Source organism: Pseudophryne corroboree, chromosome 1 (assembly GCF_028390025.1).
Source record: "Pseudophryne corroboree isolate aPseCor3 chromosome 1, aPseCor3.hap2, whole genome shotgun sequence".
NCBI lineage: Eukaryota > Metazoa > Chordata > Amphibia > Anura > Myobatrachidae > Pseudophryne > Pseudophryne corroboree.
In genome coordinates this window covers 831986250-832008630 of record NC_086444.1, presented here as the reverse complement: position 1 = coordinate 832008630, position 22381 = coordinate 831986250, and the positions used below count along the sequence as shown (strand labels likewise).

Sequence of the window (22381 nt, the reverse complement as noted above, 5' to 3'; positions counted from 1 at the left end):
GCTGCGTTTGACGGCATGGCGGTTGAACGCCGGATCCTAAGGGAAAAAGGCATTCCGGAAGAGGTCATCCCTACCCTGGTCAAAGCCAGGAAGGAGGTGACTGCACAACATTATCACCGCATTTGGAGAAAATATGTTGCATGGTGTGAGGCCAGGAAGGCCCCGACAGAGGAATTTCAACTGGGTCGATTCCTACATTTCCTGCAAACAGGATTATCTATGGGCCTCAAATTAGGGTCCATTAAGGTTCAAATTTCGGCCCTGTCGATATTCTTCCAGAAAGAATTGGCTTCAGTTCCTGAAGTTCAGACTTTTGTAAAAGGAGTACTACATATACAGCCCCCGGTTGTGCCCCCAGTGGCACCGTGGGATCTCAATGTAGTTTTGGATTTTCTCAAATCCCATTGGTTTGAGCCACTCAAATCGGTAGATTTGAAATATCTTACATGGAAAGTAACCATGCTACTGGCTCTGGCTTCAGCCAGGAGAGTGTCAGAATTGGCAGCTTTATCATATAAAAGCCCATATCTGATTTTCCATTCGGACAGGGCAGAATTGAGGACGCGTCCTCATTTTCTGCCTAAGGTGGTATCAGCGTTTCACCTGAACCAGCCTATTGTGGTGCCTGCGGCTACTAGCGATTTGGAGGATTCCAAGTTGCTGGACGTTGTCAGAGCATTGAAAATATATATTTCAAGGACGGCTGGAGTCAGAAAATCTGACTCGCTGTTTATACTATATGCACCCAACAAGCTGGGTGCTCCTGCTTCTAAGCAGACGATTGCTCGTTGGATTTGTAGCACAATTCAACTGGCACATTCTGTGGCAGGCTTGCCACAGCCTAAATCTGTCAAGGCCCACTCCACAAGGAAGGTGGGCTCATCTTGGGCGGCTGCCCGAGGGGTCTCGGCATTACAACTCTGCCGAGCAGCTACGTGGTCAGGGGAGAACACGTTTGTAAAATTCTACAAATTTGATACCCTGGCTAAGGAGGACCTGGAGTTCTCTCATTCGGTGCTGCAGAGTCATCCGCACTCTCCCGCCCGTTTGGGAGCTTTGGTATAATCCCCATGGTCCTGACGGAGTCCCAGCATCCACTAGGACGTCAGAGAAAATAAGATTTTACTTACCGATAAATCTATTTCTCGTAGTCCGTAGTGGATGCTGGGCGCCCATCCCAAGTGCGGATTGTCTGCAATACTTGTACATAGTTATTGTTACAAAAAAATCGGGTTGTTTATTGTTGTGAGCCATCTTTTCAGAGGCTCCTACGTTATCATACTGTTAACTGGGTTCAGATCACAAGTTGTACGGTGTGATTGGTGTGGCTGGTTTGAGTCTTACCCGGGATTCAAAATCCTTCCTTATTGTGTACGCTCGTCCGGGCACAGTATCCTAACTGAGGCTTGGAGGAGGGTCATAGGGGGAGGAGCCAGTACACACCACCTAGTGGTCAAACTTTTAAATTTTGTGCCCTGTCTCCTGCGGAGCCGCTATTCCCCATGGTCCTGACGGAGTCCCAGCATCCACTACGGACTACGAGAAATAGATTTATCGGTAAGTAAAATCTTATTATTTGCAAGGTAAACATTACTTGTTTATACTTTTTTTTATTACACTTGCAGAATTAGCTATTAGAATAAATTGGAATAATGTGTTATGCTATGTAAGTGCTTCATATTGAGATATATTACAAATACAAGAAAACCAAACACACATAGTGGCCAAACCGTTTATTAATCTTGATTTGTTTTAATAATATAGTGTAAAACCTGCGCCATACAGACAACAGTATCTACTACAACTGGTAGTTAATATTGTATCAGAAAGATCAGGTAACTTAGTAAAAATAGCAATGTGATAGACACAACAGACATGGGGGAAAAGGAATACCCTGTACACTGCAGTCATTAGCGAGTTCCTGGCAAGTTTGCCTGATATTTTAAAGAGGCAATCATTTAAAAGACAAAACCATGTTGGTTTTGCTTTTTAAATGATTGCCCCTTTAAAATATCAGGCAGACTCGCCGATGCCTACAAGTCGCGTGATAGTACATTGGCCCCAAGGTCTTATTTGGCAGTTACCGTATTAAAATAAAATGATATTACACTGTGGAGAAAACGGTGAATATGTGAATGTGCAGTGTTTGACAATAAGGACATCTATTTGTAGCAGAGCAGGAATGTAGTTATACTAACTTACTAAGAAAACTATCATTCTCTATGCTTCTTGCTATGCTCCTGGCATTACTCTACACCCATTATGTTATTGACAGGCAGATCACACTACTGATCCAACCACTTGTATCTAACTATAGGGAGTATCCAGTTAGCCCCGATGCATTTACAGCCAATAAAAACAGCCTGATATTGCGATTAATGACCAATAGTCATTATTGCGGTATTCTATTACAGGCCATATTCATCGGCCGAAAAATGGATCCGCAATCGCAGTCCCTGATCCCATGTGTTATCACAGCTCTGGCAGCCCGCTTATTGGGGGTCATTCAGAGTTGTTCGCTCGTTGCCGATTTTCGCTATACTGCGATTAGTCGCTTTCTGCGCATGCGCAAGGTTCGCAGAGCGCATGCGCTTAGTTATTTTACACAAAAGTTAGGTATTTTACTCACGGCATAACAAAGCTTTTTCATCGTTCTGCTGATCGGTGAGTGATTGACAGGAAGTGGGTGTTTCTGGGCAGAAACTGACCGTTTTCTGGGAGTGTGCGGAAAAACGCAGGCGTTTCAGGGAAAAACGCGGGAGTGGCTGGAAAACGGGGGAGTGTCTGGCCGAACGCTGGGTGTGTTTGTGACGTCAAACCAGGAACGAAACTGACAACTGATCGCAATGTAGGAGTAAGTCTCGAGCTACTCAGAAACTGCTAAGAATTTTCTATTCGCAATTCTGCTAATCTTTCGTTCACACTTCTGCTAAGCTAAGATACACTCCCAGAGGGCGGCGGCCTAGCGTGTGCAATGCTGCTAAAAGCAGCTAGAGAGCAAACAACTCGGAATGAGGGCCATTGTTCCTGAGGCACCCAAAGCATAATTTGCGATAAATGCCGGCATCAGGGGGAGGAGCAGGCCACATTGGGGCTAACAGGATAGCACCCTGGTGATACAATTACCTGCGGCCATTGACCACGGGTAATTGGATACCCCTATGAGGTGTACTAATATCTAGATAACATAAATAACACATTCAAATGTATCAATATTACCGAATTGTGGATTCAGAAAATTCTACAAAATTGTACAGATGTGAGTAGAGTGAAAACGGTCTTTATTCTCCGAGAAACAGTTGTCACGATATTGCCTGGGAGGCAGTTACAAGTAAGGGGTCTCTGGAACAACAACACAACCTCCAATGCTGGACGCATTCATGACTATCAATTGTACAGGAAGCATACGCACATGTTACAACTTATCTTGCAACTCTGACGGGACAAAGCTGTGACATATCTATTCTATCAAAACGAAAACCTGAATGTTAGATCCTTAAAGGACCTAATTGGCTGGCAGAAATGGTAGTGCATGTAGGTACCATTATTCGTGACAGATAATCTTCTCATAATAAAATGGTTTGGGAGGGGTACAATGTAATTGGAGTCAGACACATTGCCACAAGGGCATGCCCAATAATACACAGACACTGATCCCCAAGTCTGTTCATAGTTTGTACAGATGGATTATGCTTAATACTCAGATCAGCAAAATTAAGCAAAACAGAGTTTCCCAAGTTTGTATAAAGCAAATCAGTTAACTACAGTAATCATTCATTCCTATCCTTGCCGATTATTATGCTGTGTAACTGTGCTGCCCACAAGGTGCTGCGACAAAACAAAGACCAGGCGAAACCACTCATTCGGGCATACCAGTGACTGTGCATTACTGAGTGGTTTGCCAGGTGAGTGCAGATGTGAAGAAAGTCTCATCTCAGGGAGGGATCTAAGGCTCATATAACCTCAACTGTCCAACCCCTGTCATTTCTACAGCACTGAGCTACTACTATTACTAGCCACTATCTTAAGGCACGTGTCACTTATTCTTTCCATGGAGGATCCTGCATTGTCACATATGCTATTAAATATTCATTTTTCTCATTCATTTTTCTCATTCTCATGTTTTTAGATTCATCACAAAGTCTCAGGGATAATGGGCAAAATATCAGCGGCAAAAACTTGTTCCATATTTTCAACTTACTTTTTTCTCTTCTTATTGTTCCAATCATTTGCACTTACAGCTAATAGATGCACTATGTTGGTGGTTTTCATACATAGTACAAATTAAAATTAAATTAAAATGCCTGTTTTATTTATCAGTGTGACTATTTGTTAACAGTTCATGTATACTCTCTTTAGGATACTACATGGGTTTAGATGGGTGATCTTCAGTATGCCGGCTGTCGGGATCCCGGCGCACAGTATACCGGCGCCGGAATCCCGACAGCCAGCATACCAACACTTTTTCTCCCTCTTGGGGGTCCACGACCCCCCTGGAGGGAGATTAGATAGCTCATTTGTGCTCGCCACGCTGTCGGTATGCCGGCGGTCGGGATCCCGGCGCAGGTATGCTGATCGGCAGGAGCCCAGCCGCCGGCATACAATACTACACCCAGTTTAGACCTGTGCAGTAGGTATACAGTAGGTCCAATATATTTATTACTGCAGCACTGCATTCCACACAGGAACTACTGTATGTCTTATCTGTGAACGTATTACTTTCAAGCAATCATTCAGTGATTAATCAGGTCACCTTACATTTTAGAATTGTACAGACTAGATATCAAATTAATGAATTGAAATAAAAGATTAGGTGGGGATGGAGAGTTTCAGATTTCCGGGCATTTATAAAATATGCATCTGTAAATGTGATAAAACTGCACTGGAACTATATCTATAATATATATTTGAGACAAACTGACATGCACTGATCACAGCATCAGCATCCAAGGTAGTGGTATGCCGCCAGCTGGTACTGAGATCTGCTACATGATTGTATGTACTGTACGCTCACAAGGGACACTGCACTTAAGATCACAGTCACCAAACAATATTCTCATGAAAGGGATGCAACATCTATTGCCCTCTTATTGGTGACTGGAGTGAATGTAGATAATGTTCGTGTAAACATTGCATGCAATGGGCCAAATTTGTCAACAAAGCTGTATTGGCAACATGGTGAACACTGGCAAAACCTCCTGAGAAATCGTCTACTGTGAAAGAAATGCCACCTAATCACCCATAATATGACCCTTTAGTGGCAGTGTAATCCCCTGCATTGTTGCATTTTGTAAAAATAATGTATCTATAATAACTGTGTTAAAATGTGCTCATTTTATATTGGTGATTTAACAACACAGTAGGAAAGGCAATGCAGTGCTGAATGATTCTGACACAACGGTAAGCTGTAATCAGCATCACATCATCTTCTGTTTGGTGTCTGATCCTCTTCTTACAAAAACTCTATTTCACTTTCCAGTTTGAAGTGAAAGTACTTGATTTGCATAATTCATATACGAGTACTTCTAAATGAATTAGGATGTTCTTATAAGGGGCCCAGTCTCTTCTTCTGTGCCCTAAAAAAACAAAACAAAGGAAAGATGTAATTAAAATCATGGGCAAAAGTATTTTCAGACCAACTAGTTCAGGGGTGTCAAACTCGCGGCCCGCATGTGGCCCCCTCCGTCTCCATTTGCGGCCCGCGGGCAGTGGTTGGGCAGTGGTCCTTTTGCGGCCCGTCCGCCTTCTCCGACAGCGATGCCAGTATCTTAAAACAGGTGCCGGTTCATGAGCCAATCAGAGCTCGTGGACCGGCAGCCAAACAGGAGCTGCCGGTCCGTGAGCTCTGATTGGCTCACGAACCGGCGCCAAGATACCCGCGCTGCTGGAGACAGGACTGAGGAGCAGGAGAGGTGTGCACTGCACTCTCCTGCCCTCACACACAGCCAGGCAGGACATCCCTGGCAGTAGGCAGCAGCGGCGGTGGGCACACTGGGGGCATATGTATATCTGGCACAGTGTGGGCATATGTTTTCTGGCACAGTGTGGGCATATGTGCACAGTGTGGGCATATGTTTATCTGGCACAGTGTGGGCATATGTTTCTGGCAGAGTGGGGGCATATGTTTTCTGGCACTGTGGGGGCATATGTATATCTGGTACTGTGGGGGCATATGTTATCTGGCACAGTGGGGGCATATGTGTATCTGGAACGGTGGGGTAATATGTGTATATGGCACTTTGGGGGCATATGTATATCTGGCAAAGTGTGGCCACATGTGTATTTGGCACTTTTAGGGGCATATGTGTATCTGGCACTATTGGGGGCATATGTGTATCTGGTACTGCACTACTGGTGGCATATGTGTATCTGGAACTATTGGTGGCATATGTGTAACTGGCACTGCGCTATCTGGCCCCCATGTGTGTATCACACACCCATTTGTACCAATAAGAAATTTTTCCTACTTGCACCACTGCATTAAAGTAAATGTTTTCTTCACGATACTTGACATTTCTTTGATTATACTTTATTGTTGGTTTTTCTAAAAAACAAAAAACTTTGAAAATTGCATATAAGACAATTTCTTTTCTTGCGGCCCACACAAGACTTAGACCTTGATTATTCGCCTCAGTTGGGATTTTGAGTTTGACATGCCTGATTCTTGTTCATCTCATAGAATTATTGTACTATAGCGCAATACTGTATATACACTATATTAGATGTTGTTATATTGCTCTGGTTAAAATTCAATTTAGGGTTATTTTAAAATGATGGCCGGGATCAGTGGCGTCACTGGGGGGGGGGGGGGTGTGTCTCTGAGGGGCGACACCAAACTGCAGCACTTAGCTCCTGTAACAGTGTAGGAGCCGACTCTGCAAGAAGACAAGTCACTGGGGGCAGCCAAGCATCTCCGGGGATGCTGGGCACGCCTCTGGAGTGATGAAAACAGGGTCGGACCATGAGGCCACACCCCATTTTTGCCAGGGCACCAGGTGTCATAGCCCAGAGTGACACCCCTAGCTGGGATGAATCTCTTTAGGGGAGAGTTTACAAATCGCCCACAAACTCCCTTAATCACCGGAACAAGAACTGCACATTTATTAACAAGTATTTTGGCTTGCGTCTTGTCTTTCAATGGTGTATGTGGTCGAATTTTGGTATGGACGTTACTTGTGTCGATCTTGCCGTTTTCGCATTTGAATGCACTATAAGTTGCAATAAATTCTCACTAGAAGTCGCTTGCCAGCACAAACCAACTCATCCCTCAATTTGCACCAAAAGTTGCACCTCAAATTCCACCACAAGCTGCACCTTTAGTGGTTCCTATGTTCTGCGTCTTGGTCCTGGGCCCTGTCAGTCAGCTGGGGCAGGCCACATCAAATCACTACTTGGATCCAGGCTACATCAAAACATGCCTCAGCCATGGTTGAGAGCAGAAAGTGAGTGTTGCAGGTAAATTGGTGGGCTTTTCTTAGCATTCTGATTGGTTTAGTTTTAATTATAATGGTTTTCACACGTTGGAAGTGGAGCATTGAGGTGCTATTTTTGTGTGATTTTGGTCGGGCATTTGATGGCACTTAGGCAACATTTTTTTTAAAATGTCAACACGCTAAACCCCCCCCCCCAAACCCCCCCCCCAAACAAACAAACAAACAAACAAACAAACAGTGCCTTGATTTCATACATTGAGTTTGATGCAAATTGTTTTTGTTTGTTTCTTAAAACGCTTTATTTGTATAATGAGAGGACATTGGAACAACATATACCTGTATAAATATAATAACAAAAAATACTGTACTCCCAATTTTACATAAAAAAATTTCAAAATACTGTGGTAGACTAAACTAAATCACAAAGAGTTAAAAGAAGAACATGGATAATATGGGAGAGGGGGAGAGAGAGAGAGAGAGAGAGAGGAGGAAGAGGGGGCAATTTGAGAAGTAAAACACTGAGCGAAGTATATATATATATATATATATATATATATCTATATCCTGCAGGAGATTAATAGACTCCCACAGGGAGGACCCAAGGACAGTATACCAAGGACAGGGAGCTAAATGCAGATTTTGATGCAATTTTTAGTGATTTTGCAAAGATGATTTTTAGTAAATTTGCGATTTCCATTGATACCAATGTTAATTTGACGATATTTGTACCAATGGTGATTTACCGCGATTTGGAGTACAAAAGTGCATTTGACATGCGACTTCTTTGTGAATTGATCCTCAGTAAACTCGCAATTAGCAAAATCACTGCTTTTTTGCAAAGAAAAGGGCAAATAGGCCAAAATCAACATTTACATGATACCAAAGTTAGGGGCTAATTCAAGTTGGATCGCAATTCGCAATCCAACAGGAATTTTTGCGGTGGGCCCGTGGGTGCATGCGCCTGCACTTTCTGCGGGGGGCCACAGAAAATGTGTTCGCCACTGCCTGTCAATCAGGCAGAGGTGGACGCGGGGCGGGAGGGGGGACGGTAACACTCCATTTTCAGGGAAGAGACGGAGCATTGCGGGGGCGGGGCGACGTCACACGCAGCCACCGCGACAGGTAAAAGGACGCCGGGACTCCTGCGGCCGCAGTTAAGTTGCGCTGGCAGGAGTCATCTTTAGTTTCTGCTGACAAGCAATAGCAATTTCTGCTTGTCGGGATGGGAGGGGGGAGGGGTTGTTAGGCGCCGGTTAGTATGCTGGGTGGCCTTGCCCAGCATGCGAGCAAAAGGATAGCAAATTCTGCTGATTAGCGGAATTTGCTAACCTTACTGAATTAGCCCCTTAATCACTGGGTAAATACGATGATCAGGCTTTTTAAACCTTTTACTGCTGAACCTTCTTTTGCCACTTTTTGGGCTGGTTACATTCCAACATCAATATCATCAATTATCACACAACTTTGCAGAAGACTTTGACTCTCTTGAAAATAATAAGAATTTACTTACCGATAATTCTATTTCTCGTAGTCCGTAGTGGATGCTGGGGACTCCGTAAGGACCATGGGGAATAGCGGCTCCGCAGGAGACTGGGCACAAAAGTAAAGCTTTAGAACTACCTGGTGTGCACTGGCTCCTCCCCCTATGACCCTCCTCCAAGCCTCAGTTAGGATACTGTGCCCGGACGAGCGTACACAATAAGGAAGGATTTTGAATCCCGGGTAAGACTCATACCAGCCACACCAATCACACCGTATAACTTGTGATCTAAACCCAGTTAACAGCATGATAACAGAGGAGCCTCTAGAAAAGATGGCTCACTACAGCAATAACCCGATTTTTGGTAACAATAACTATGTACCAGTATTGCAGACAATCCGCACTTGGGATGGGCGCCCAGCATCCACTACGGACTACGAGAAATAGAATTATCGGTAAGTAAATTCTTATTTTCTCTGACGTCCTAGTGGATGCTGGGGACTCCGTAAGGACCATGGGGATTATACCAAAGCTCCCAAACCGGGCGGGAGAGTGCGGATGACTCTGCAGCACCAAATGAGAGAACTCCAGGTCCTCCTCAGCCAGGGTATCAAATTTGTAGAATTTTACAAACGTATTTGCTCCTGACCAAGTAGCTGCTCGGCAAAGTTGTAAAGCCGAGACCCCTCGGGCAGCCGCCCAAGATGAGCCCACCTTCCTTGTGGAGTGGGCATTTACAGATTTTTGGCTGTGGCAGGCCTGCCACAGAATGTGCAAGCTGAATTGTACTACAAATCCAACGAGCAATAGTCTGCTTAGAAGCAGGAGCACCCAGCTTGTTGGGTGCATACAGGATAAACAGCGAGTCAGATTTTCTGACTCCAGCCGTCCTGGAAACTTATATTTTCAGGGCCCTGACAACGTCTAGCAACTTGGAGTCCTCCAAGTCCCTAGTAGCCGCAGGCACCACCATAGGTTGGTTCAGGTGAAACGCTGAAACCACCTTAGGGAGAAACTGAGGACGAGTCCTCAATTCCGCCCTGTCCGAATGGAAAATCAGATAAGGGCTTTTACAGGATAAAGCCGCCAATTCTGACACGCGCCTGGCCCAGGCCAGGGCCAACAGCATGACCACTTTCCATGTGAGATATTTTAACTCCACAGATTTAAGTGGTTCAAACCAATGTGACTGTTGGAACCCAAAAAAACTACATTGAGATCCCAAGGTGCCACTGGAGGCACAAAAGGAGGCTGTATATGCAGTACCCCTTTTACAAACGTCTGAACTTCAGGGACTGAAGCTAGTTCTTTTTGGAAGAAAATTGACAGGGCCGAAATTTGAACCTTAATGGACCCCAATTTCAGGCCCATAGACACTCCTGTTTGTAGGAAATGTAGGAATCGACCCAGTTAAATTTCCTCCGTCGGGCCTTACTGGCCTCGCACCACGCAACATATTTTCGCCAAATGCGGTGATAATGTTTTGCGGTTACATCCTTCCTGGCTTTGATCAGGATAGGGATGACTTCATCCGGAATGCCTTTTTCCTTCAGGATCCGGCGTTCAACCGCCATGCCGTCAAACGCAGCCGCGGTAAGTCTTGGAACAGACAGGGTCCTTGCTGGAGCAGGTCCCTCCTTAGAGGTAGAGGCCACGGATCCTCCGTGAGCATCTCTTGAAGTTCCGGTTACCAAGTCCTTCTTGGCCAATCCGGAGCCACGAATATAGTGCTTACTCCTCTCCATCTTATAATTCTCAGTACCTTGGGTATGAGAGGCAGAGGAGGGAACACATACACTGACTGGTACACCCATGGTGTTACCAGAGCGTCTACAGCTATTGCCTGAGGGTCCCTTGACCTGGCGCAATACCTGTCGAGTTTTTCCCAACGGTTTATAATCATGTGGAAGACTTCTGGGTGAAGTCCCCACTCTCCCGGGTGGAGGTCGTGTCTGCTGAGGAAGTCTGCTTCCCAGTTGTCCACTCCCGGAATGAATACTGCTGACAGTGCTATCACATGATTTTCCGCCCAGCGAAGAATCCTTGCAGCTTCTGCCATTGCCCTCCTGCTTCTTGTGCCACCCTGTCTGTTTACGTGGGTGACTGCCGTGATGTTGTCCGACTGGATCAACCCCGGCTGACCTTGAAGCAGAGGTCTTGCTAAGCTTAGAGCATTGTAAATGGCCCTTAGCTTCAGGATATTTATGTGAAGTGATGTCTCCACGCTTGACCATAAGCCCTGGAAATTCCTTCCCTGTGTGACTGCCCCCCAGCCTCGCAGGCTGGCATCCGTGGTCACCAGGACCCAGTCCTGAATGCCGAATCTGCGGCCCTCTAGAAGATGAGCACTCTGCAACCACCACAGGAGAGACACCCTTGTCCTTGGTGACAGGGTTATCCGCTGATGCATCTGAAGATGCGACCCGGACCATTTGTCCAGCAGGTCCCACTGGAAAGTTCTTGCGTGGAATCTGCCGAATGGGATTGCTTCGTAGGAAGCCACCATTTTTCCCAGAACCCTTTCATTGATGTACTGAGACTTGGCTCGGTTATAGGAGGTTCCCGACTAGCTCGGATAACTCCCTGACTTTCTCCTCCGGGAGAAACACCTTTTTCTGGACTGTGTCTAGGATCATCCCCTAGGAACAGAAGACGAGTCGTCGGAATCAGCTGCGATTTTGGAATATTGAGAATCCAATCATGCTGCCGCAACACTACCTGAGATAGTGCTACACCGACCTCCAACTGTTCCCTGGATCTTACCCTTATCAGGGAATCGTCCAAGTAAGGAATAACTAAAATTCCCTTCCTTCGAAGGAGTATCATCATTTCGGCCATTACCTTGGTAAAGACCCGGGGTGCCGTGGACCATCCATACGGCAGCGTCTGAACTGATAGTGACAGTTCTGTACCACAAACCTGAGGTACCCTTGAGAAAGGTAAATTGGGACATGAAGGTAAGCATCCTTGATGTCCCGAGACATCATGTAGTCCCCTTCTTCCAGGTTCGCAATCACTGCTCTGAGTGACTCAATCTTGAATTTGAACCTCCGTATGTAAGTGTTCAAGATTTTAGATTTAGAATCGGTCTCACCGAGCCGTCCGGCTTCGGTACCACAACAGTGTGGAATAATACCCCGTTCCCTGTTGCAGGAGGGGTACCTTGATTATCCCCTGCTGGGAATACAGCTTGTGAATGGCTTCCAAAACTGCCTCCCTGTCAGAGGGAGACATCGGTAAGCCGACTTTAGGAAACGGCGAGGGGGAGACGTCTCGAATTCCAATTTGTACCCCTGAGATATCCCTTGAAGGTTCCAGGGGTCTACTTGCGAGTGAGCCCACTGCGCGCTGAAATTCATTGAGACGGGCCCCCACCGTGCCTGATTCTGCTTGTAAAGCCCCAGCGTCATACTGAGGGCTTGGCAGAGGCGGGAGAGGGCTTCTGTTCCTGGGAACTGGCTGATTTCTGCAGCCTTTTTCCTCTCCCTCTGTCACGGGGCAGAAATGAGGAACCTTTTGCCCGCTTGCCCACGAAAAGACTGCGCCTGATAATACGGCGTCTTCTTATGTTGAGAGGCGACCTGGGGTACAAACGTGGATTTCCCAGCTGTTGCCGTGGCCACCAGGTCTGAAAGACCGACCCCAAATAACTCCTCCCTTTAATAAGGCAATACTTCTAAATGCCGTTTGGAATCCGCATCACCTGACCACTGTCGTGTCCATAACCCTCTACTGGCAGAAATGGACAACGCACTTAGACTTGATGCCAGTCGGCAAATATTCCGCTGTGCATCACGCATATATAGAAATACATCTTTTAAATGTTCTATAGGCAATAATATACTGTCCCTATCTAGGGTATCAATATTTTCAGTCAGGGAATCCGACCACACCAACCCAGCACTGCACATCCAGGCTGAGGCGATTGCTGGTCGCAGTATAACACCAGTATGTGTGTAAATACATTTTAGGATACCCTCCTGCTTTCTATCAGCAGGATCCTTAAGGGCGGCCATCTCAGGAGAGGGTAGAGCCCTTGTTCTTACAAGCGTGTGAGCGCTTTATCCACCCTAGGGGATGTTTCCCAACGCACCCTAACCTCTGGCGGGAAAGGATATAATGCCAATAACATTTTAGAAATTATCAGTTGTTATCGGGGGAAACCCACGCATCATCACACACCTCATTTAATTTCTCAGATTCAGGAAAACTACAGGTAGTTTTTCCTCACCGAACATAATACCCCTTTTTGGTGGTACTCGTATTATCAGAAATGTGTAAAACATTTTTCATTGCCTCAATCATGTAACGTGTGGCCCTACTGGAAGACACATTTGTCTCTTCACCGTCGACACTGGAGTCAGTATCCGTGTCGGCGTCTATATCTGCCATCTGAGGTAACGGGCGCTTTAGAGCCCCTGACGGCCTATGAGACGTCTGGACAGGCACAAGCTGAGTAGCCGGCTGTCTCATGTCAACCACTGTCTTTTATACAGAGCTGACACTGTCACGTAATTCCTTCCAACAGTTCATCCACTCAGGTGTCGACCCCCTAGGGGGTGACATCACTATTACAGGCAATCTGCTCCGTCTCCACATCATTTTTCTCCTCATACATGTCGACACAAACGTACCGACACACAGCACACACACAGGGAATGCTCTGATAGAGGACAGGACCCCACTAGCCCTTTGGGGAGACAGAGGGAGAGTTTGCCAGCACACACCAGAGCGCTATATATATACAGGGATAACCTTATATAAGTGTTTCTCCCCTTATAGCTGCTGTATTTTTAATACTGCGCGTAATTGGTGCCCCCCTCTCTTTTTTAACCCTTTCTGTAGTGTAGTGACTGCAGGGGAGAGCCAGGGAGCTTCCCTCCAACGGAGCTGTGAGGGAAAATGGCGCCAGTGTGCTGAGGAGATAGGCTCCGCCCCCTTCTCGGCGGCCTTATCTCCCGTTTTTCTGTGAATTCTGGCAGGGGTTAAATTCATCCATATAGCCCAGGAGCTATATGTGATGCATTTTTTGCCATCCAAGGTGTTTTTATTGCGTCTCAGGGCGCCCCCCCCCCCAGCGCCCTGCACCCTCAGTGACCGGAGTGTGAAGTGTGCTGAGAGCAATGGCGCACAGCTGCAGTGCTGTGCGCTACCTTGTTGAAGACAGGACGTCTTCTGCCGCCGATTTTCCGGACCTCTTCTGTCTTCTGGCTCTGTAAGGGGGCCGGCGGCGCGGCTCTGGGACCTATCCATGGCTGGGCCTGTGATCGGTCCCTCTGGAGCTAATGTCCAGTAGCCTAAGAAGCCCAATCCACTCTGCACGCAGGTGAGTTTGCTTCTTCTCCCCTTAGTCCCTCGATGCAGTGAGCCTGTTGCCAGCAGGTCTCACTGAACATAAAAAACCTAAAACTAAACTTTTCCCTAAGCAGCTCAGGAGAGCCACCTAGTCTGCACCCTTCTTGTTCGGGCACAAAAATCTAACTGAGGCTTGGAGGAGGGTCATAGGGGGAGGAGCCAGTGCACACCAGGTAGTTCTAAAGCTTTACTTTTGTGCCCAGTCTCCTGCGGAGCCGCTATTCCCCATGGTCCTTACGGAGTCCCCAGCATCCACTAGGACGTCAGAGAAATCAGTGTTTTTGCAACCACCACCAAGAAATACTTTGTGGTTTTTGCTTCAGCATTAATCCACCTTTCCAAGGGTAAAAGAGAATGGAAGGAGTGCGCTGTCAAAAGCTGCTGGTGTAGGGGGTGGTAATTCCCCAAAGAAATGTATACAATATAAATAGTGATCACCAGCGCTAAGTTGTATAAAGTATATATCAGTTATATCAATAAAAAATCTAGGACGGTGGGTTATGTTGAAAAAGTATATATAGTATATTTAATAAGAATAATCTCTTAAAATCACAGATGTCTTTACAACACAATTAAAAATTGATTAATCATATGAAATGACACATCCACATATCCCCTCAATAAGATATTATATCATACCCCGGCTAGGACTCTCTCTGGAATTATGTCTATATAAATTGCTGAAGAGTTGATAAAAGCAATGGAGTTCAGAATGTCACTTTTAAGCATACCAATGCAAGCGTTTCCAAGCAGATAGGGAAAACTCCAATTCCTCCACAGATGGTAGTGTCCAAGGGAAATGCTGTCCAATTGGTGCCGTAGATAGAGACTGCCGGACACATCTTTTAAAAATCCCCTCAACACCGTTGGACATTCTTATTTTCATTACCCATACGGCACCAATTGGACAGCATTTCCCTTGTTTTTTTTAACATGTTCAAATGAAACACATAAAGGGCCTGATTCTGAGTTGGATGCTGCAACGTCTGTATTTGCCTCTTTTACCGGTAGTGCTTCTGTGCCTTTATGCAAATACTGCTACAAGGCCTTCCCTGGTGTGCATTGCGTGTCTGCACGTACGTACAAAGCTGAAGCTGGGTACACACTGAGCAATGTGTACCCAGCCAATATCAGGCCGACATATCGGATCCTGGCTATGCTGTACATCAGAACAATCTAATACAGAATGGAACCATCACTGCTCTGTACTTCATTAGTACACATCATGTCGCTAGCGTTATTGTATGGCTGGCTATGCAGCAGGGCTGACTGCACAATGTCGTTAGCAACTGCGGGCACCTGCATATCAGGCATGCACACTGAACTATATGCCCAATATGTCATTCCGATTTTTTCTGGAAACGACATATTGGGATGATATCGTCCCAGTGTGTTCCCAGAGTGAGAAGTCCACTGCCAGCATCTTTATATGCTTATATACCAACTGGTACGTCTTTAGACACTACCACCTTGGGTATGCAACCACTTCAGTGAAACACCCATTAGACTCCCATAATATGCACATAGGATGAACTATCTCTGTGCATCTGAACAGCCACCTCCCAGCACATTTCAGATACAGTGCGTCTCAATTGCAACTGCGCCTCTGTAGGCACACACTCTTCTCATGCAAGCACTTTTTAGCGATTTAGACGAATGTGCAGTATAAAAAAAATCATTTAATTCTATGAACATTACGTCCGACTTAGAATCAGGTCCAAAATGTGTAGGAATAACGTGGTAGCCCAATAAGGCATGCCACATTGAAACAGAGGCAACCTGCCGCATCAAATACGTGGATTACTATGTTTACAGATGCCAGGATGTGGGAAGTCTGGGAATTAACCCCTTCCCCCCTCCCCCCCACCACCAATCTTTAGACTTTTTATTGCTTTCTATATCACAAAGGTACTACTGCCTGTCGATTGTCTTACCTTTTCCCAGCAAGGGTGACCCTGAGTGTGTGGATGCTAATATGGGGGAAATCATACACGATAAGGTCCCTCCCCCATCCGCAAGGTCTACCAGTATTTCTGTAGTTCAGGTTGAGATTTTCTAGTAATCACAGGTGTTCACCAGACAATAACAACTAAGGGGTAATTTTACTAAGATGGTAGTTCTATTTAAGATGGTATGTTGCCCATAGCAACCAATCAGATTCCAGGTATTATCTACAATAAGGTGCTAGATAAATGAGTAGAATCTGATTGGTTGCTATTAGCAACATCCTATTTTAAATAGAACTCCCATCTTAGTTAATTGACCCCTAAGGGTCAATTTTACTTGACTCTCCTCTTTCAAATAATGGAGCCTCTGAAGTTTATTAAAGCTAGGATGTGATAAACTGTATATTCCCCCTCCCAGGACTTCAAAATGATATTTGCAATACAGGGGTGTTCTCGGGTGATTACATAATTTTAAATAGGGGACTCCCAACCTTTAATACGAACATAATCTGAGAATGCCAGGATGTGGGTCATAGAGCACTTTCAATGCTCTCTCCTCTATTTCCTGGCTTTTATGTTTACCCTGGAAGGGGTGGGGCTTAATGACGTTATAGTGGGTCCGATGTGATGAAGTATATATTCTATGACTCAAAGATCATGGCTCATATAGCACTTAAGACTGCTGTGTTTAGTGCATGTTGGGGATTGATCTCATTTCTTTATGTAACAACATGACAAAAGCCTGAGTATGTAGGTTCATGCGTGCCCCACCGTACAGCACACAGACTTACTATAGTTTTTAGTCCTCTACTACAAAATCATAGTGTACCAATTACATCTGTAGTTTTGTTTAAACATTTTGTCTGAAATACATTTCTCTTTCATCCATAGGGGACACTGGAGTATATACATTGGGGTATGGATATACATAATAACATACTTTTGTGAAAACAGTATGATTAGTATACATATAACCTGTACCTCAATGTCTTGCTTGTTATCAAAAAGAAATTTCCTTTACGGTAAGCACACCCAGGCAAGTACAGTAATTTACGTTTCACTTTATGACCATTTACTGTGCTGTGCTTTTTCACTTCTTTTTTTTAAACTTTGATGAGGCTAAAGTAGATTCTTCTAATGCAAGCAATGGCCATCTTAGATCTATGAGTTAACCTGGCCATGGACACACAAATAATGATGCTTAATTTACGAGATTTTGATTAATTAAGATAAGACTACTGAAATTACAAATATTTTTATCAGGACAATGCCACCTGTCATGTTTCCAGGGCGATGCTGGACTGGTATACAGAATATTCGGTAACCCAGATGGACTGGCCAGCTCAGAGTACAGATCTTAAACCCATTGAGAACCTCTAGGATGGGGTGCGTTCTAGGCGGACTCGACCTTCATTGTCGCAACTGGTCACTGTACTTAAGGCGGAATCGCAAAACATAACCGCCTACTGTTGTCCAGGAACTTGAGGACAGTTTGCCAAGAAGGGTGTCAGCAGTAATCACTGCACATGGTGGACCTACAAAGTACTGATGCCAACAACATCTTGTTGATCTTTTTGCTGTCAGTGTCCAATCACTTTTGTTTACAATAGTGTCTATTGCAGCCAGAAGTAGAAAGACCATAAGGGACCATTTTGTGTCATATACATGATTAATGTCTGTTTGTTTCTGTTTTTGTAAGTAATGCATTTAGATTGAAATACACATCGACACCTACCTCTTCCCTTTTTCTGCCTTGACGGCAAACCAGTATGAGGAATACTATGCCAATTATAATTCCAAATGCCATGATGATGAAAGGAATATTCGCTACCAGTCTGGCTTTATAGAGAGTAGACCTCAGACTTTCCGCAGTTTTGTCATCAATGAGAGCACTCTGTGGGGGAAAGTCACATTGCTTTCTTTACATATGTGTAGGTGGAGAGAGAGTCTTCTAGTAAAATCCTTTAGAATGTTAACTCTCACAAGCAGGGCTCCCCTTTCTATTGCTCTCTACCACTTGAGTCCTACCCCACCTGTATTCTCACCATCCTTCGGCTAGCTTGATATCATTGTTATTACCTTCTGTAAATAACACCTCCATAATATCATCGAAGGCTGCTGTTAGGCAGAACAGGGAATCAAGGCCATAGTTGTATGGCCCACACTATATGACGATCTCTGAATACAATTGTAACAATTTTTCAATTTCCTCAAATAAACACATTATTCTCAAAAATTCAAAACAAAATCTTCTCTCCTTTTCTATACAATTTTTAATTGTTAAAAAATTATGGCTCAAATATAATACGACTGTGATTTGCTGGCACTGGTGCGATTTTGGCAATATAGCCTCTAGATAATGGGTGGGATGCATAAAGCATCGCATTCCATCCTGCTACTCATCGCAAGCATAACGGCATTTACTAACGCCGTATGCTTGAAGAAAATCACAAAGGACAGCTCTCCCTGTAAGGGCTGTCCTGCAATAGAATGATTTCCGGGTTTAGAGCCCACGAGTCCTTCTGCGAATGCATCAAGTGACATATGTGTCACGAGTGTGCTGGGACGGATCCGAGTGCCCACCGCATCCAAGCTCCGGAATGTGTCGTAAAAATGTGTCGCCAACTAATTGGCACATTAAATATAGCAGCTATATTACAGTAAATCGTGCTGGTACCTGTACATAGCAGGTATTTCTTTTGGCCTATGTGTGTGACTTGAGACCATGGGGGTAATTCAGAACTGATCGTAGCAGCAAATTTGTTAGCAGTTGGACAAGACCAAGGGGGTAATTCCAAGTTGATCGCAGCAGGAAATTTTTTAGCAGTTGGGCAAAACCATGTGCACTGCAGGGGGGGGCAGATATAACATTTGCAGAGAGAGTTAGATTTGGGTGGGTTATTTTGTTTCTGTGCAGGGTAAATACTGGCTGCTTTATTTATACACTGCAATTTAGATTGCAGATTGAACTCACCACACCCAAATCTATCTCTCTCTGCACATGTTATATCTGCACCCCCACCACCACACCCACACACAGTGCAAATGGTTTTGCCCAACTACTAAAAAAATTCCTGCTGCGATCAACTTGGAATTACCCCCCAAGTGTACTGCAGGTGTGTCAGATATAACATTTGCAGAGAGAGTTAGATTTGGGTGGGTTATTTTGTTTCTGTGTAGGGTTAATACTGGCTGCTTTATTTTTACACTGCAATTTAGATTTCAGTGTGAAAACACCCCACCTAAATCTAACTCTCTCTGCACATGTTATATCTGCACCCCGCCCCCCACCACCACCACACCCACACACAGTGCAAATGGTTAGCCCAACTACTAACAAATTTGCTGCTACGACTCGGTCTGACTTACCCACTATGATCTATACATAGGCAAATGCAGGGGGTTTCCAGTTGCCCCTCTCCCTCCTCCATAGGCTGATATCATGAGCACAATAGCGGTAATATTCTATTATGAGCTATTTCAAACTCAGAGAAACCCACTATGGGGGGGTATTCAATGCATGTCGGATCAGCATTGTCGAAAAAGGGCCAAAATCCTGTCTAAATAGTCTGCAAATTCGACAAAATCCGTGGATCCGCGGCTAATCCGCCGATCCACGTGGTTTTCGACAAGTGCCGTTTTTTCAGACAGTCGGAAAAACAGCATTTGCATTGAATAGGTCGACCTATTCCTGTCGAAAAGTGCTGGTATTTCTGACTGTCGGAAATACTGGCACTAATTGGATAGACCCCTATGTGTGTCTCTGAATATGGTAAAGACAGCCCTGCAATGTAAGGGGAAATATACATCGCTGTATTCTATGACCACAGCTTTATCTCAGATATCTTCAAATCTGATTTACTTTTGCTTGTGTGACAGAATCCTAGCGATTACACTGCCTGCTATATGCAGAAGATCAAAATAAGTAACTTAAGGTGGGTACACACTGATAGATATATCTGCAGATCAACTGATCTACAGCTATATCTATGGACGGATCGGGCAGTGTGCTGTGCATACACACTGCCCGATCCGTCGGGGACTGACGTCATGAACTAGGCGGGCATGTACACACGCCCGCCCAGTTTAGCTGTTAATCACCACCGGCCGCCGCAGCATGTGTACGGGTGGCCGGCTTGTCGCCCGTATACACACAGCGATGCGCCAATATATCGGTAGATATATTGCCCGTCGGCTGTGTTGCGGGTCCGACGCGATATGTCTGTGAACGACAGAGTTCACAGACATATCGCCTGTACACACTGGCCGACGGACCCGCAATATATTGTGTGTTCAATAGAACGCCCGATATATCGGCCAGTGTGTACCCACCTTAAATCTTCCTTTCAAGATGGCAACATACATGAACAGAGCAAGTACCAGTCTGTCACTACCCTAACAGTAATCTATATGTTTTCCTAACATTTAAACTAACCATATACTAGTAATTGATGCTTTTACTAATTTAAAAATACAAAGAAATAACACTGAAACTATATACTTCACAGGTAGTATAGACATTTCCTTACCTCATTGATGTACATTACTGGAAAAAAGAGTGTCTGTATATTCTGAGTAATGCTAATAAAAAAGAAATATAACATGTTAGTGCAGGTCATACTTATAAGGAATGTACACATTTTGGGCTTCTTACATACTGTTATTGAGAATGATTGGATGGGTCACTGCAGCCAGAGTGCTCAGATACGTCACAGATCATAAAAATCAGTTACTTACAGAACTGCAGACCCAATGCATGATACCATTTGCAGTGTCAGATTTTTTTTTTTACAAATTCTTATTTTTTTCCTATGGGAAGCACATGGTTAGTCGACAGTGGGTGAGGGTGCATATATTTCACATGTATGGAAATACTGGAAGCAGGTGCTTATATGGGAGCAGATGCATATGTTTCACATGTATGGAAATATTGGAAGCAGGTGCTTATATTTCACATGCATGTTAATATTGGGAGCAGGTGCTTATATTTCACATGTATGGAAATACTGGAAGCAGGTGGTTATATGGGAGAAGGTGCATATATTTCACATGTATGGAAATACTGGAAGCAGGTGGTTATATGGGAGAAGGTGCATATATTTCACATGTATGGAAATACTGGAAGCAGGTGGTTATATGGGAGAAGGTGCATATATTTCACATGTATGGAAATACTGGAAGCAGGTGCTTATATGGGAGCAGAGGGTGGTCTTCTGTATGCCGAATGTCGGGATCCCGGCGCACAGTATACCGGCGCCGGAATCCCGACACCCGGCATACCGACAACTATTCTCCCTCGTGGGGATCCACGACCCCCCTGGAGGGAGAAAAAAATAGTGTGGCGCACCACCGTGCCCGCAGCGCGGCAAGCGCAGCGAGCCCGCAAGGGGCTCCTTTGCGCTCGCCACGCTGTCGGTATGCCGGCGGTCAGACTCTCGGCGCCGGTATGCTGGTCGCCGGGAACCCGAGCGCAGGCATACTGTACTACACCCGGGAGCAGATGCATATGTTTCACATGTATAGAAATATTGGAAGCAGGTGCTTATATTTCACATGTATGGAAATACTGGAAGCAGGTGCTTATATGGGAGAAGGTGCATATATTTCACATGTATGGAAATACTGGAAGCAGGTGCTTATATGGGAGAAGGTGCATATATTTCACATGTATGGAAATACTGGAAGCAGGTGCTTATATGGGAGACGGTACATATATTTCACATGTATGGAAATACTGGAAGCAGGTACATATATTTCATATGTACGGAAATATTGAGAGCAGGTGTGAATATTTAAAATGTATGAAAAACAAAGTAGGGGCATGTGTGTATATTTCACATGTATGAAAAACAAAGTAGAGGCATGTGTGTATATTTCACATGTATGAAAACATTGGGGTAAATACAAAGGATTAAAGGGCAACTAAACCCAAAAACTGAACAGTTTATTCAGGAAGCATAAAGGCCAAAAACACGATTCAATGTTATGTTCAGTTTTCACTGCTGTTTGTTAAAAATGTAAAGTACAATAAAATATTTCTCCTCACGTAGCAAACAAAAACACATACCACAATTATTAGCCAATGAAAAAAATGACAACTAATTTGGGTCAAAAAGTCAGAATTGCATAAAATGCATTTCAATCATATAGTAAGTAACATGATGACT

The 22381-nt window shown here is 44.7% G+C and overlaps 1 protein-coding gene across 1 annotated transcript in view; it reads right to left on the bottom strand.

The window, feature by feature from the left end:
• Positions 1-1718: 1718 nt before the first annotated feature.
• SCARB2 (scavenger receptor class B member 2) overlaps positions 1719-22381 on the bottom strand; it is a 195804-nt gene continuing 175141 nt past the window's right edge. The window contains exons 10-12 of the mRNA XM_063919779.1: positions 20744-20795; positions 17950-18108; positions 1719-5576 (exon numbers count right to left, since the gene is read on the bottom strand). Coding sequence (XP_063775849.1) covers positions 5535-5576; positions 17950-18108; positions 20744-20795 — 253 coding nt within the window. The 3' untranslated portion in view covers positions 1719-5534. The remainder of the gene's footprint in view (positions 5577-17949; positions 18109-20743; positions 20796-22381) is intronic.